Below are 11,302 nucleotides of genomic sequence, written 5' to 3'. Positions count from 1 at the left end.
ATGCATGAAATTGCCCGGGGAGGCCAAATGACAGCCAACCCTGAGGAGAGCAGCATGGAAGAGGTAGCTGGAGAAGACTGAAAGAATGGCCAAGGTTAAGTATAAGGGGGGTGTCCTGAAAACCAAAGGAGAAGAATGTGCTTGACTACCCCACAGGGCTGTGAGAAAGCTAAGAACAGCAGCCCACCCAGCTCGCTGTCCTTTCTGCCTCTCCCCTGAGCCATTTTCTGTCTCCAGGGAGCAGCCACCTTGTCTGCATATCATGCAAAGCCACAGCTCCCGCTCCGGGGGCTTCATGTGGTAAAAGCCTAATAGCCGGTGTTTACCTTCCCAAGGTGCCTCTCATCCTGTTCTCGAAGCTGGTGACATGAGGGCCCCACACACCGAGGTCAGACCCCTGCCCCTCATCTTTCTAATCACCTCTGTTTCTATCACTCCTACACCAGTTAAAAACAAATTGCCAGAGAAATAGAGACAGACATTTGGCTTTTGAACTGGGTTTTAAAACTGGGTAGGCTTCATTTTGTAAAATAGTACTTCCGGATTGGAAGTTCAAGGTAGGGATGAGGGTGTGGTGGGTATTAAATAATAGGAAAACACCAGAGGAGCAGCATTATTTTATTCTTCAGCCCATGATGCAGCTTTAATGGGTGTTTCACAAAGCTTAAGGAAGGCCTCGTTAGATCTCAGACTCAGAGAGGGAGATAATGAAGAATGAGGAGGAGGAGACTCTGGGTGGTGGACTTGGTCACCTCCACTTCCCCCACCTTGGACATGTACCTCTATCCCATGCATCTGAAAAACCAGTTTCAGCTTCCCCTCTGCCCCTACCTCTTGCTTGGTGAGGCCCCAGAGGCCATCTGCCCAGGCTCCTGGCTCTGTATGCCTAGCGCCTGGGGCTCCCCCGTCTGAGCCTCAATAGACAGAGTGACCTTCACAGAGCCACAGCTTGACTTCAAGTCCCACTCCTGGCTGGCATTGAACATCAGTCCTGGGGAGCCTGAGCCCTGTCTAGGAGACAGCTGGACATTCAGCCAGCGACACTGGGCCTTGTCACATGAAAGCACCACAGTTCCTTCAGGGTTGCTGTAGGTGCACCAGCCCCGGGCCACCTTTTCTTCCATAGCCAGATCCCAGCTGTCCCCCGGCTCCCTGTCCTCTGGCCTCGGGGCCTGGAAGCCCAAGCGATCCCGGGTGACGGGGCACACCAGCTGCTCTTCCTTCAAGGCAGGCACCACCTGGCCCTTCAGGTAGGCAGGGCCTGCACAGTAGGTCTGGATGTTAAAGAGCCGGTCACTGTACTGGTGCAGCCAGCTGAAGAGGTAGGCCAGATGGCAGTCACACTGCCAGGGGTTGCCGTGCAGGGCAAGGTTGAACAGGTTGTAGTTGGTGTCAAAGATGCCCTCTGGGAGCGTGGTCAGGAGGTTCCTGGAGAGGCTGAGCAGCTCAAGTTTGGACAGGTTCTGGAAGAGTTCTGAGTGCAGGGCTGTCAGGTTATTGCTGCCCAGGTAGAGCTTGATCAACTCCTCGAGGTCCCTGAAGATGCCGGCCGGGAGATGGGTGATGGCATTGTGTGAGAGAGTGAGGGAGCTGAGGCTGGACAAGTTGGCAAAGGCTCCCTCGGTTACAGTCTTCAGCTGATTGTGGGACAGGGACAGGCCGACCAGGCCTGGGCTATGAGCAAAGAGGCCAGCAGGCAGCATTTGCAGTGCATTCCCCTGCAAGTTCAGATAGGTCAGCTTGCCCAAGGAGGAGAAGATGGATGGTGGTAGGTGCCTAATCGCATTGCGCTGCAGCCACAGCTTCTCCAAGTTGAAGAGCTGCGAGAACACTTCCGAGGGAAGCTCTGAGATGGAGTTGCCATCCAGGAAGAGCTCCTTCAAGCTGCCCAGTTTGGCAAACACGCGCTGGGGCAGGCCAGAGAGTGCATTGTTGCTGAGCCTCAGGGTGTGCAGGCTGCTGAGGGGCTCAAACAGCTCCTCGGGCAGCTGGGCCAGAAGGTTCTGAGCAAGGTTGAGGGTCCTCAGGCGTTTCAGAGGCTGAAAGATCCTCACAGGCAGGATCTGGAGCCGATTGCCCTGTAGCTGGAGGGACTCCAGGGCATCCATGTGGTGGAAGAGGCTCTCAGGCAGAGCGTCCAGCATGTTGAAGTTGAGGGTTAACTGGCCCAGCGAGGTCAGGTTGGAGAAGCTGTCGGCGCTGAGGTTGGAAAAGGCGCTGCCAGTGACCTCCAGGTCCCGAAGTCTGGGCAGCCCCCCAAAAGCATCTGGCTCCAAGTGGTAGAGCTGGGTGTTGAGGAAGACCACTTTGGTCAGGTTGGGGCTGCCGCCAAAGGCCCTGGCTTTCACCGTAGTGAACGAGGTCTCTACAAAGACAATGTCTGTGGCGTGGGGTGGGATATCCAGCGGGATGGCAGCCATCTCCTCATCGGAGCAGAACACTTCCTGGACGAAGCAGTCACACTCCACAGGGCAGGGCCGGGCGAGCCTGGTCAGGAGCAGGAAGCAGGCCCAGCGCAGCCAGGCTCCAGGAAGCATCTCCTAGATCCGAGTGGGAAGAGAATAGAAGTGGTGCCTTTATCGAGGGCGGTGTGGTTCGGTGACCAGCGCGCTGGACGGGGAGCCAGAAGACGAGGATTCGGTCTGTCAGGGAGGCCACCCATTTGGACAGCAGTTTACGTTTTTAATGGTTGCTTTCATACTACCTCACAGAACCTTGCAAGTCTGGTGGGACCAGGCTTCTGACCTCCTGACAGCGAGGGTGTCACGTGGCCTGTCCACAGCCACCCTGCAGGTTAGTGGCAGGACCAAGACCTGGGTCTCCTGGACTGCCTTTGTTCTTTCCAGATTGGAGAAAGAGGCAGAAAGAAGGCAGAAAAGGCATGAAAGAGAGTTATAAAAGGAGACTATGGATATTGTGGAATTTTAAAAACAATATGTAAAAATAGAGCAGATTATTCCTGAGTTGGAAATTTTTAAACCATAACTCTTCCTGAGATTCCAAATCTCAGCACATTCCTAATTGTGAAGAAATTTTACCATCTGCTCTTTGCACGTCCGCTGAGAGCGAGAGCTGCCACGGCGACAGGACACGCTTTTATTTCGAAACGAGCTGTCAGGCTCCTCAGTACTGCTGCCAAAATGTTCTCCTCTTGCCTGCAGCACCACTGGTGAGGATCGGGGTGCTGCAGGCAGGAGGAGAGCAGTTTGGAACTCCAAAATGTTTGGAGGCCGTGGAACTCTAGCATTGTGTGGACAGATGCAGGGATTCCACAAACCAGTAGGGTTTCGGTTTTTGGCTTTTGTTTTAAATAAGGGAAGGGGACTAGGTTTTTAACTGACTAAATATCAATTGTTTAAAGAATGCCAACATCCACCCACAAGTCATAAGTGGTGATGCAGCTTACAAGTGTTTATTTCTCAGTCCTTTTTATGTATGGACCATTCATTAGCCACGCAAAATTTGAGATTTCAGGGTGACTTAGGGACAGTGGGCTCATTCCTACGTAACAAGATCAACTGGAGCTTAGCTGCCCCATAAAGGGGCGTGCACCTCCCAGGTCACTACTGCTCTGACTTACGTAGTCATCGTTTATAGGGCTTGCAGTGGTCCAGCTTCCATAAATGCAAATTCCATATTCATCACGTCCTAGCTAGATGACCTTGGGCATATTATTTAATCTGTCTATGCTTCAATGTCCTTATCTATAAAATGGAGATAATAATAGTATCTATTGTGTTAGGGTAATTAAGGATTAAATATATAAGTAAATACAGGTAAAGGTTTTAGATCAGTGTCTGGCATAGAGTGGGCAATTAATGAACTATTTTAATTATTGTTAAAGGTTGCAAGCCACCATCGTTACAGAAAAGATTATTTGTACACCAAAAAACTAGTTAAAACAAAATGCCCTTTAGATATAGACGGAAGGAAGGAAGGGAGGGAGGAAGGAAAAACTCTCACACAATATAATCCCAAATTTTCTCAGTTTATCTGTCCTTAGTAAGAACTCACAATTGGCTCCTTGTAGAGACATCTTGGGCCCCATCTGCCTCTTCTGGCTCCCTCCTCCATGGCAAAATTCGGCTTCTGAGTTAAAGGGCTCCGCCTCTGAATGTCTCCAGCAAATACGGTGCTTACAAAAGTCCCTGTACCCTCCTTCCATTCAGACACTCAGTTTTTCCAGAAATTCAATAAAGAAGGGACAGTTTCTCCCAGAGAAAGTGCATGCCTCCCTAGAGGATCCTCTGATGCACACATAGATTTTGAGTAAGCTCCAGGAGGTGAATTTTACACGGGAAGAACTCTAACAGTCACTGTGCCTGCCTGCCGCTCCGGACAGAGGGAAATAAACAAGCCTCAGATAAGTGTGTGCCTCCTGGTTCCACATCCCCTAGAGCAGCAGTTACAGAGTTCAGCTTTAGCCGGAGACTTTATTCTCTAAAGAGTGTGTGCATAGAATACAGACAAGAAGCAGAGGGCCCTGGCCGAAGACGGGTGAGGCAGCCATTGTCACATCACACCTGCCACCTGGGCTGCCCCTAGGGATCCTACACAAAACCCCAAGGGATCCTGACAGACTCCTTCTCTGACCCCAGAAACAAGGCACCTGGCAGTATGTTTCTCTATCTTCGCACCTAGAATAGTCCTCTGAAATGCAGGGTTTTCGTGGAGGTCCTCTTGGAAAGAAGGTGGGTTTACTCATCTCGCCACACTCAGCCTCCAGCACAGTGTTGACACAGTGGGTTTGATTAGGGTTTATTGAACCGACCCCTTCGCACCTGACAGGCAGAGCTGCCCATCCCTGGAATGGTTCAAGCCCAGAGTGAGTGACCACCAGCCAGGCCGTAAGAGTGGCCTCAAATCCTCGTCCTCCTGAGAGTAAGAGGGAAGCAATTCCTACCTTTAATATGCCATAATGTTACCACAGGCCTGTCCCCTTTTTTTGCTAACCCCTTTGGTCCTTGGTTCTCACAGGCAGTTTTCAGAAAAGAATTCCACCAGAAGGGACACGAGGGCCCTAGGGGCCACCTGGCCAGCCTCCTCATAGAGAGGGCGTCCACAGTGGGGCTGGGGTATGAACCCAGATCCCCTGGTTTTCCCATAGCTCCTGCCAGGAAAGCTGAGACCAAGGCAGGAAGTGCAGTTGAAAAGAAAGCTAAAGCCTCATGAGGAGAACGTGTCTCACCTACGGAGCCAGCGTGAGCGGTGTCCCCTTTTCCCTTGGCCTGTGCCTCTAACTTCTAATCCGCTGTCATTTGGAAATAACATGCTTTAGAATTTTCCAGTGAAGGAATTAACTCGAGATTCAGGACTGAAATTAAAACTATGGCATCAGTCGCACAGAAAGTCAATTGTAGGCAAGTCAGCTTTGGCTTGGGCAGCAGCGGGTGAGGGAGGTAGTGGGGACCCTCTCTGATGTGGGTGGCGGAGCTGAGGGGGCTGCTCCCACTTGCCAGTTCCCAAAGCTTCTACACATACATCTCGACAATCAGAGCAAATCTAGAAGTGCCCAGAATAAGGAAACAGGGATCCCAGAGCCACAGCGACTGGTCCAAGGGCACACAGCTGAGTGAGGAGCCAGGATCAGACCTGATGGCCTGAGTTCTAAGCAAGGTGCTTGCCATGACACCCTGAGGCTCCATACCATGAAAGTGAAATCAGTGTGGATGGACAGGCCTGCTCACATTTGCAGGACCCAAGATGAACATACATAAGGGCGCTCACCTGCTATCTCTCCCCTACTCTTCCCACCCGACTCCAGTACTGCAAATTGAAACACCACATGCCTAAAGGCCTGAACTTCCATGACATGGTCAGCCTAAGGAAGATGGATCTGGGGAGGCAAACCGCACAGAATGGGATCTGGGTACTTGAAACATGGTTTAAAATGGGGCATAGCCTCTGATGAGCGTGTCCCTTTGATCTTGCAAACTTCTCGCCCCTGTAGTTTCATAGTGGAGGGGAGAACCACATAAAGTTCAGGGCAAGACACCTCTTGCGCATGTCTACTGGAGCAAGAAGAAACAGGGAATGATACTTCACGATGAGGGAATGGAACACGGATAATTTCCAAATGATTCACTTCTAGCCCAACTCATTCTCCTAGCATTCCAGAATGGCTAAGAGTTTGTGCTCTGGATTCGGACGGTCTGAGTTCAAATCTTGTCTCTCCTTTATTAACTGTGTGGCCTTGGCTAAACTAGATAACCTCTCTGTGCTTCAATTTCCTCATCTTCAAAACAGTGAACTTCAATACTACCTTCCTTGTGGGGTTGTTCTGAGGACCGAGTGAGAATATGCATTAAAAGTTCCAAACCCAAAGCCTAGCACAGTGTATACTCAGCAACATTGGTGACCCTGATTATTCTGAGTTCAGGCCAGCCCCAGCTTTGTTCTGAAGTAGTCACAGAGGTTGGCTATAAAATGACTGATGAGATCATCCAACTACTCCATTTATGGACCCAGGAGGTTTATGACTCTCTACGGCACTTTTTCTGGCCCTTTCATTCCAGTCAAGAGAGACGTGTCATTGTTTTGTCTTTGGTTTAGGTGGAGCACAGATTCTGATGGCTCTGGCCAGGATGCTCTGGACTTGGGCTCCTTCCTTCAAGAGTAGATCACTGGGGGCTGGGCTCTGGAGATGGGAAGTGCCCCTGCTTAGGCACTGTGGAGGCTGGCGGGGACAGTGGGACAGCAGCCAGAAAATTCCTGCTTCTCATTCGAAAACCACCTCTACATTTATGCAGAAACCAGAAATACCCACAAAAATGTTCCATGCTCTCAGCAAGCCAAGGAAGTCTGGATTTTTTGGGGGGGACTGGTAGGAGGGAGGCTGGGGAGAGGTGGGGTTACTGGTTGCAAATGGACTCTTTCCTCTTCTCAAATTGCTTTTGGCTTGGTACGTTTCTGTGTGAGCCACAAGCCAGTCTGTCATCCACCACAGTGCTAACAGTCACTCTTTCCAGAAAGTAATGGCAACCCAGATCTGCTGACTGTCTCATCCAGGTCCCCAGGGAAGACCTGCTGCTCCCGGACCTCAGTCTCCTTCCCTTTCAACCCAGGAAAATAAGTCAAGTGGCTGAGGCAGTCAGACCCGATGTGGGCTCCTGCCTCTGTCCTGCTCTACAGGGCCAGCTCTCCCCAACCTGCTGCTTGGTATGTCCCAGACAGCAAAGTGACCCTGCAGAATCCCAGGTTCTGCATTTGTAAATTAGGAACAACCATGATAATAATAATAGTACTATCTAAATTACAGTGTTGTTAAGAGCGATTGCAACAATTAAACGAGATAACTGGCACTGATTTTGTGATATTGTGATATAATAAGAAATATGTATTTGGTCTTCATCCTGGTTCCCGGCACAGAGCTCCAAAAACCCTTGGAATTTCCTGAGAGATCAAAGAGGAGTATCTTTGGTTATTCATAGAAAGCCCCTTCCAACACACATGAAGTAAATGAAATAACTCAAATGGGCCCCTACATAGCTTCAGATTATATGCAAAATATTTGCTATAGTTATCTCTGAACAGTAGAATTGTGGGTGGTTTAAATATTTTCTTTTTGCTTAATCATAATCATATTTTTTCTACATTTTTAAAACAGCAGTTCTCACTTTTGTAATAAGATTGAAAGTTCTTATAAAAATTGAGATTATTTTGTAAAACATGCAGCACAATCCCAGGCACGTAATAGCGGCTTACATGATTTTGTTCCCTCCTTTGCAAATTGCAAAGGCTCAAAGGAGCTTGTCTGTCAGCTGTGGTAGCGTTCTTGGGGAGAAGATAGCTAATAATCTGAAATAAGAGGAGGCTGTAAACTGAGCACTGTCTTTTCTTCAAATGCTCTGCACAGGGCCCCAGCTCTAACTGTCACTTACGTAGCCCCTCACACTTTAGAATGCCTGTGCCTTCCTCTCCCTGTTGCTACCTGTCTCCATTCTACCTACCTACCTACCACCAGGCCAGCACTAGTCACACTTCTCCCAGAAGCCTTCCCTGATTACACCTTCTTTGGATTCCACAAGTCACTCATGTTCTCTGTTGACTGCTTGGTCCTTCTACTCTGTCTTCTAGTCGTTTGCATCACCTGACTGTGAGCCCTGCAGCATCTTCTACCTGGCTGTGCACCCCAACACCTGGCTCAGGGCTGAGGACAGAGAAGGTGCCCAGGCCCTGTGTGCTGAAATGAACAGAATGTGCTCATGGTTCTCGTGACCCTGAATCTCAGGTCTTACTCTTCATCCTGCTTAGTGGCATTCAAATTCTGACATCGCTACCTACTCATTGTGTGGGCCTGGGCAGGTCACTCCATCTCTCTAAGCCTCAATTTCTCCATCCATAATTACAACCCCATTTCTTAGAGTTAAAATTAGAACTCAGTAAGATGATGAATATGCTAAATTAGATAGTAAATACAAAGCACTTAACACAGTGCCTGGCAAATAGTAAATGTTCAATAAAAGATAGCCACATACACGTTTTATTCCTAGACTGACTATATATCTCAATCAGAACACTTCTGGAAATGAAAGGGGAGCTATTGATACTTATGCCAGGATGACAGGCACAAACTAGGGTGGGACCAGACAACCTTGGACAATGGTCATCCTGCTTATCACCATTCACTGTGGGCTGCCTGAGCACAGGGAGCGGGTCTTTATCTCAGAGTCTCCCTACCGCGAGATGCCTCCTGCTTCAGCCCAGCACCACCCTGGCAGAGTAGCTCAGGGACTCTTCCCAGGGGACACAGGTGCTGCAGCCTGCCTGGAGTTGGGGACATGCTCTGAAACCTGGGAGGAGTTGCCAGCCCCTCCCCTGCCCCCCAGCCAGAATCCCAGATTCTTCCCACAGATTCAGGAGACCTACCGTGAGGGGCTAGGCAGGAAGGGACTCACTGCCCTGGCTCTTCCTTGGGAGCAGAAGGTGTCTGGTGTGGTCTGTGGTCAGTGTGGACCCAGCAACCTGGCACTGATCAAAGTTCCAGGAAGTAGTCCCTCCCCTCACGTGGCCTGAGGGTTCCCGGAATGTCACTCAGGTCACAGGACAGGAGAGAATATGCAGCAAGGCCTCTGAAGATTACAAAATGATCCCGAACTGCTCCCGTAGACAGATGGCCTCTGAGGCCAAAATCTAGCTAAGGTCACAGGCTTGGAATCTTTAGGACCCCCAGGGCACCCACCGGGCCATAGAAAATTCCCAGTAGGCTGCTCCAGGAGCAAGGACTGGGACTAGGGGTCCAAGTTCATAACTCTCCTTACAAAAGGCCAGGCCGGGTCCCAGGAGCCAGACCTTCTCTGGAGAGCCAGCCGCAGGCACCTGCTTGTCTCTTAAGGCCAGAAACAATTCTAAAACAGTTGTAGGTTTATTGTTTTGTTTGTTTGTTTGTTTAATAAGCTAACTTTATAAACCCTTTATGAATTAAAAGGGGAAAAAACTCGGGGGGGTTAATTTTGGCTCAATATGAAGAACATTTTTACCCTAGGATTATCCAAGGATGAAAGAAGTTGCTTTGGGAGGTGGTGATTATCCCGTCTCTGGAGGTATTCATCCAGGGGCTTCAGAACAAGGTGAAGAATATGTGTATGTGTGTGTGTGTGTGTGTGTGTGTGTGTGTTTTCAGGGGTGCAGAGTGAAGGGATGACCTAAATAAGCAATCTAAGATCATTTTCAATGCCCAGAGCCTACCATTCAAAGTATTTGGATAGCTTTTAAACTCATTGCATGGTATTCATATTTATGTCACTCTTTCTTCAGGTTCAAACTAATGTTTCTTTTGCATGTGAGCAGATTGCATCGGTAAAATTGCAAAAGTCTGATAGAGTGTAGCAAGAAAGCATTTTTCAATGGAGACATATTACCAATCCACAGGCAAAGAAAAATGGGAATATGTAAGAGGGGAGAAAGGCTATGAACAAAATGCTCCCTGCCCCACCCTCAGTAGCACCAAGACTGGCAGGGGCAGGGTGGCTGAGGGGAGGGAGCATGCCTCTGTAGAAGGCTCACAACCAGGCTAGCAGAACAAGTTCTTAAGGCAATGACAGAAAGAGCTTGCCGTTTCTCAATGTCATGGTGAACAAGATAAATCTGGCCTGCCATAAATCTGGGTTTGAATCCTAGTTCTTCAACTAACTAACCAGTCCTTCAAACCTCTTCATTCTCAGCTGTGGAATGGGTGTGACAGAGGGCCTGGCAAGGCATGTGTGTGTGCGTGCATGCGTGTGAAATTAAACTGCACATGTGTGCAGGGGTGATTTGCATTAAGAACTCCAGGGATCTTCTGGAAGATGGGATGAAGACTTAAACTACTTTCCCCATTATCCAAAATTCCAGAAACCTGTCTGAGTGGACAGGTGCAGTGGTTAGGGAAGCACAGCAGAGCCCCGCCCCCAGGCATAGAAGGGGGCCAGCCCCCTAATATACTGAACACACTCTTGACCGCTGTCCATGTCCAGCCTCCTGGGACAGGCTCACACCTGGCAGAAGGGATCTAAGAACTAAGAGAGCCTAGGTTTGAAAGCACCTTTCCTGGTCATAGTAGTGGGATTACAGGAAGAGCAGAGAGGATCAGCTTCCTCTTAAGCACTGGGTCTGTGCCAGCAGCGGTGACAGCCCTGGAACCTGGAGCCCTATAATTGTCCTGGGGCCACCTGGACAGTTGGAGGGAGTCATCTTCATACAGATGGTGTCTTCTGAGAGCCTGTGATTCACTGAACCTGGTGCTAAGCACTGATAGGAGTCTAAAGATGCAGAATAGTCCTATTCACCTAAGCCTGTGTACCTGTGCGTGCAGGTGCGAGCATGTGCACATTAAACCAATGCTGAGTGAACTTCAGTGCCTTTCTGGTGATATAGAAGAAACTCCAGCCTGGGAGTCTGGAGGCCTTGTTACAGAGCAAGTTCAGCCACTAGTTCACTGGGTGACAATGGGAAATTCATTTCCTGTCTTGATCACACTTTCTTCATCTATAAAATGTGTCGAATCTATTCTTAAGGCCCCTTCCAGCCACAGTGGCCTACATATATCATTTGTTATTTTATTTTGGTCCCCACTCACTTTCCAAAGGCCTTTTCCCAGCCCGGAATCTATTCTCTAGGAAAGGCTCTCGGGTCAGCCTTGCATACATGTGACGAGAGTAGAATTAACAGGTGTGAGATCCCCCAGCAAAGACATCCGTAAAGAGCACTTGTGTCCTGTGTATACCATTTATTGTTGATTCTGTTCACCAAATTTGTTACAAGAAGCATCCAGCAAAGACCCCCAGCAAAGACAGCCCCCCCAACCCTGCCCACTAGGGCTCAC

General features: G+C 49.3%; 1 protein-coding gene across 1 annotated transcript; it reads right to left on the bottom strand.

Annotated features, from left to right (window-relative positions):
* Positions 1-684: 684 nt before the first annotated feature.
* Positions 685-2,537, bottom strand: CPN2 (carboxypeptidase N subunit 2). The gene has a single exon (XM_011383314.2). It carries the CDS (start codon positions 2,535-2,537, stop codon positions 828-830), a length of 1,710 nt encoding a protein of 569 aa, XP_011381616.1. The 3' UTR covers positions 685-827.
* Between the last annotated feature and the right edge of the window lie 8,765 nt (positions 2,538-11,302).

This window comes from Pteropus vampyrus, unplaced genomic scaffold (genome assembly GCF_000151845.1).
Source record: "Pteropus vampyrus isolate Shadow unplaced genomic scaffold, Pvam_2.0 Scaffold14, whole genome shotgun sequence".
Taxonomy (NCBI): domain Eukaryota; kingdom Metazoa; phylum Chordata; class Mammalia; order Chiroptera; family Pteropodidae; genus Pteropus; species Pteropus vampyrus.
Note: the sequence above shows the minus strand (reverse complement) of the source record. Positions and strands in the feature narration are given on the sequence as shown.

Coding starts and splice junctions, on each gene's coding strand:
- CPN2 (XM_011383314.2), bottom strand. CDS start 2,537: ATGCTTCCTGGAGCCTGGCTGCGCTGGGCCTGCTTCCTGCTCCTGACC.